General features: G+C 40.7%; 1 protein-coding gene across 1 annotated transcript; it reads left to right on the forward strand.

Moving 5' to 3' along the window:
- The first annotated feature begins 4,270 nt into the window (after window positions 1–4,270).
- Window positions 4,271–4,987, forward strand: LOC122026110 (ferredoxin-like). Its single transcript, XM_042584755.1, has one exon. It carries the CDS (start codon window positions 4,363–4,365, stop codon window positions 4,801–4,803), a length of 441 nt encoding a protein of 146 aa, XP_042440689.1. The 5' UTR covers window positions 4,271–4,362; the 3' UTR covers window positions 4,804–4,987.
- Window positions 4,988–5,421: the final 434 nt, after the last annotated feature.

Raw genomic sequence — 5,421 nt, forward strand, 5'->3', positions numbered from 1 at the left:
TAAGGTTCGGACAAGAGAGGAGAGGGAGAAAGGTTGAGAGGTTGAGGAAGAAGATGATGGAATGAATGCCTTGAATGAAATCAAAATTTCATTCATCACAAAAGTGGCCGGCCACATAATGGAATTGTAACCTCCATTCATATTTAATGTGACCATTAAAGAGGGGATTTGTAACCTCCATTAGGTGGCACACACATGTGCTAAACATGATGATGTGGCACATCATCATTGGCCACTTAATGCCAACTCATAAATGATGTGGCATAAAGTCAAGTCAAACTTGACATTATAACTCCCATGGTTGATCTAATCCAACCATTTGATTCAAGCCAATTTAATATAATGAATCTAATTTATTTAATTAAATTGATTCAATGAGTCATAATCTAAATTAGACTCATTGAACACATGAATCAACTTGAGTCCAACTCAATTAGTATAATTAGGATTACTCTTAATCCAATTTGATTCATCACATGAATCTAATCCTCTTGGTTCATCATATGAACCTAATCTCCATCTAATTGTCCTTTGTGTGTGACCCTATAGGTTCTTATAACGTAGGCAATGCTTCTAAACCCATTTAGATGCATAAGTAATGAGCGGTATCTAGCAACACATCATTACTACCCAAGTTACAAGAATGTTGAGATCCAACATCACCTTGTGACTACTAATTGTGACTCCTCACAATATATGACAAGTGTCCTTCTATCCTAGACATCTAGATTGATCAATGTGAGGCATAGACCGTGTCATCCTCTGACCAATCTAAATCTTGAACTCCAAGTAGATTCACTAAATCAAATGAGCTCAATATCACATATTGACTCATTTGGGCATGACCATGAACTTCGTGGTCTCACTCTATCAAGAATATCGATGTCGCTCCCGTCATATAGGAGGGATAGATCCCATCTACATCACTCGCATCCCTCCGCATAATTTGTTACATATCCAGTAATCGCCTTTATAGTCCACCCAGTTACGGGTAACGTTTGACGAAACCAAAGTACATAACTCCTTATGTAGGGATACATGGTGACTTCAGGTCTAAGGACTAGTAGTCATACTAATAGCCACATGAGAAAGTATATGACACTCATATAACGATCCATGATACTTTCTCATGGCGGGTCATTCAGTATACATTCTCCAATGCATACCCATGTGTCAACTTGATATCTCTATATCCATGACTTGTGAGATCAAGTCATCGAGTTGACCTAAATGCTAGTCTTATTGCATTAACATTGTCCCTGAATGTTAATACTCGACTAGGAATGATTAAGAGTAGTGTTCCCTATATCATCTCACTATCGGTTCAACTAACCGATTGATATAGGTAAGAACCCTCTACTCAAGGACGCTATTATACTTAGTTTATTTTGCACCAATACAAGTAAGCATAATAACAAAAACCAATGTCTTTATTTATATAAGAATATGATACAACAAGTCCATAATATAATCATCAAATGATTGGCTCTAGAGCTCTAACTAACAGGGATGTATCAGCCAAGGATATATGTCGAGACTTATAGCCTTGTGGCACAAAATACATGGATCAAAGCGTACAGGTCGGGATGTGCCAGCCAAGGATACAGGTCGGGACTTATAGCCTTGTGGCACAAAATACATGGATCAAAGCGTACATGTCGGGATGTGCCAGCCAAGGATACAGGTCGGGACTTATAGCCTTGCAGCACAAAGTACATGGATCAAAACGTACAAGTCGGAATATACGAGCCATGGATTACAAATCAATACTTATGGACCGGCAGAGCAAGATGAATGGACCAAGGCGTATAGGTCAGGACTCAAATTAGACGGGATTAGACTAAGGCGTACAGGACGAGTCAGACGGAATTAGATGGAGGTATGCAGGCCAGGTTACAGGACAAGTAGAACCAAACTAAGGCATGCAGGTCACAACTTACAAAGGCAAGTCAAGCGTTCACAGGACAGAACATGCCGGATAGGGATGGACACACAGGTCTGGAATAGGGAAGCGGCATGTGCAGGTCAGGAAAGATAGGTCGACACCCACAGGACAAAACTGGTGGATACAAGGACCCAGCTTAGGGTTAGCAGATCGGGGAAAGTAGGCACTACACGACAAGCAAGTCAGGGAATCGTAACAACCTGTTAGGGAATAATCACCGCCTGTCAGAGAATATGCCAACGGTCTGGTGCTCACCGCCTGCTGATTCCTTCCTAGACCTATAGGAGGACACCACATGTCATTCACCGCCAGACAAAGCCTGACACCCGACATTCCCTGACACCCATCAGACTCCAGAAGCACCCGTTGCAGTATAAAAAGGGATGCTTTGTCCCTTATGCAGGTACGCTCACTCGTCTCTTCACACTCATCTTTCACTTTTCGTCCTTCTCTGGGTTTTCTGAGAAAAAAGTACCTGACTTGAGCGTCGGAGGGCCAGACCCGGGGACTTTTTCCCTGGTTTCTAGTCTTTAACGACTTGTGGGTTTGTCTGAGTGTGCGCAGAGTTCTTGCTTCACCGTCTCCGTCATCACCCCTCGTCATCCGCTCGTGTAAGCTCCCCCGGAGGGTGCTAGATCGACTAGGCTTCGCAGCGACTTTCCGTCAACCCCGGCGACAACGCGATCAGTCTCTATCCGATGCAACTTCCGGATGAGATCATCAACAATTAATAATAAATATATATTTTATGGACATATTCCCAACAGTTTAGTCCTTCAATTTGTGATCAGAGCACAAGATCTCTTGGACCGTCCACAACCTTACTATCATGCTCTTTGGTGGATGAAGTGGGTGCTCGATACTTTGGAAGCTGAGGTGCTTAAGCTACCGAGGACTTTAAAAGCTAAGGAGGGTGCTGGAGCTACCGAATATTTTAGAAACTAAGCCAGATGGTCAGGCTGATGAGTACTCTAGAAATTGAGGCAGATACTTAGCCGAGAAGCACTTTAATTAGAAAATAAGGAGTAGCCGACTATTTTAGAAGCTGAGGCAGATGCTCGGACTATCATGCTCTTTGAAGGTTGAGGCAAGTGCTCGGACTATCCAGCTCTTTAGAAGCTAAGGAGGCTTGCAAGCCGTCTAGAAGGTGAGGTGCAAGGTCACTGAAGGCCTGATGTGGCTGATGACATGTGTGCCTGGTAGGGCCGTCTCAAGATTCCTTGAGGTCCTAGGTAAAAAAAAATTAAAAAATAAAAGTTTTTAATATATTTTTAATTTTCTTTAACATTTTTCATTTAGATTTGGGACCGAAAATAATAATTTTAAAAAAATATTTTTAAAATTAGTTATTAAAAAGAATTAAATATTATTTTTTAAAAAAACTAATTTTTGATATAAAATTTAGTTTTCTGACGGGTATTTTGATAATAATTTTATTTTTTATTAATAAAATTATTAAATTATTTAATCTTTTTAGTTAGAATGTCAAATAGACTTTATTAATTTTAATTTAAAAAATTTATTTTTGCTAATGCATTTTATGATAAAAAAATCTCTAATTCATATTATTATCGAGAAAACTATTAGGATTTTTAGGATGAGAGAACTATTAGGATTTTTAATAAATATTGAGGAGAAAAGAATTCATTAGGTTTTATAAGAATAGTATTACTAATTGCAAAATAAAATAGGAATTGGAGTAATAATAAAAAAAAGAAAGAAATATATCAATTTAAAAATGAATTATATTTAAGGCAGAATAAAATCTCATATAAAATTATGGTAGGCAATTAATGAGGAAATAAAGATAACTACAAGGTATAAATAGGAAGTGGAATCGATAATGAATTAATTGACAAGGTGTCATTAATGAATTAGTAAGACATTTATAATTAATTAATATTAATGTTGCTAATTTAATTATTTTAATATCTTTAATTAATTAATTAATTAATGGGCCCTAATTTTATTAGGGCCCTAGGCATAGGCCTTTAAGACCTATACCTTGAGCCGGGCCTGTTGCCTGGTCCAGTGACGTGGGGCCAAGCCACGTGCGTCATACTTGCTGAGTTTGAGTTGGTTTGGATTAATTATCCCGGTATCACCCGTGATTTATTTTGAGGAACATCTGAAATTTCTCGGCCAGTATTCATTTCTAAGATAATTTATCCCTTCGTAATCGAACTAGCGAATGTAAGTCTTCCACGCGGAAGTGACAGTCTACACGAAATTGGTTATCAGGTTCCAGCGATTCACGGCCTCAGATTCTTTAGATAGGTTGCACCAGAAGATAAGCCATTCAAGGAATCCACGCCACGTGTCCAGACTAAGCCCCTCCGCCGCTCTCTTATCCCTTCCTGCTGCTGCCCACTCTTCTCGTAATCAATAGCTTCCATTAGCTTGCTCCTTCACCAGCTATGGCCGCCACTGCTGCAGCATCCTCGGCCCTCTACGGCGCTGCTTCCTTTTGCTTCACTCGGCGGGGCTTCGCCGGTGCAAAGCTGTCGACCCGCCCTCGCCCTCTGTTCGGCGTGGAGTTGGGGCGCGGGCGGGTGCGCGCCATGGCAACGTACAACGTGAAGCTAGTGACGCCGGACGGTGAGTTCACTATCCAGTGCGACGACGATGTATACATCCTGGACGGGGCCGAGGAACAAGGAGTCGACCTGCCTTATTCGTGCCGTGCGGGGTCCTGCTCCTCCTGTGCCGGTAAGGTGGTGGAAGGAGTGGTGGACCAGTCGGACGGCAGCTACCTGGACGACGACCAGATACAGAATGGGTTTGTGCTCACCTGTGTAGCCTACCCTACCAGTGACGTTGTCATCTACACCCACAAGGAGGATGAGCTCACTGGCTAATTGATTAATTAGCATATTCACGGGAACATATTTAATTATGATATCATATTGCAACTTAATTAATGTCGTACGTCTCTCGATCAACTGGGATCGGCTGTGATTGTTGCTGCATGAGTGTTTCATGGTCTATTCAAATAGCTAAATAGCTGAATTATCAATAAACAAAAAATGCTATTGACTAGAATATATATGTACATTTGCTGCTGTTCAAGTTTGCAACTCATGTTCATGCAGCTGAAGTCTGCTGCTAAGATGGAAGACTGAACTGGATGATAAGTCTTTATGAATGGATGATCTAAAGACAACAAGATGGAGATTATGGGACATCGGACAGGAGATGCCTAACCCACATGTACAAAGGAAAATGTTAAAGGTGTTGGAGTTAAGAAGATGAAGGGGCACCTTTCTCCTTCATCTTTTAGCACATTTAATTCCTCTATTACTATAGGAAGAGTCATCTTCCTATAATATATATATATATGCATCTAAGACAAAGAAGAAAAGGGGAGTTTTGCGGGAGCTTGTTGTGTGCGAGTTTTGTGCAAAGTCGGGCTTGTCCCATAGGTGAAAGGTATCTGTGCAAGATTCGTCCATGTGCACAAGATTGTAAGAGAGAGT

This window comes from Zingiber officinale, chromosome 10A (assembly GCF_018446385.1).
Source record: "Zingiber officinale cultivar Zhangliang chromosome 10A, Zo_v1.1, whole genome shotgun sequence".
Lineage (NCBI taxonomy): Eukaryota > Viridiplantae > Streptophyta > Magnoliopsida > Zingiberales > Zingiberaceae > Zingiber > Zingiber officinale.

Excerpts from the sequence above, each read along its gene's own strand:
- LOC122026110 (XM_042584755.1), top strand. The coding sequence starts at position 4,363 with ATGGCCGCCACTGCTGCAGCATCCTCGGCCCTCTACGGCGCTGCTTCC.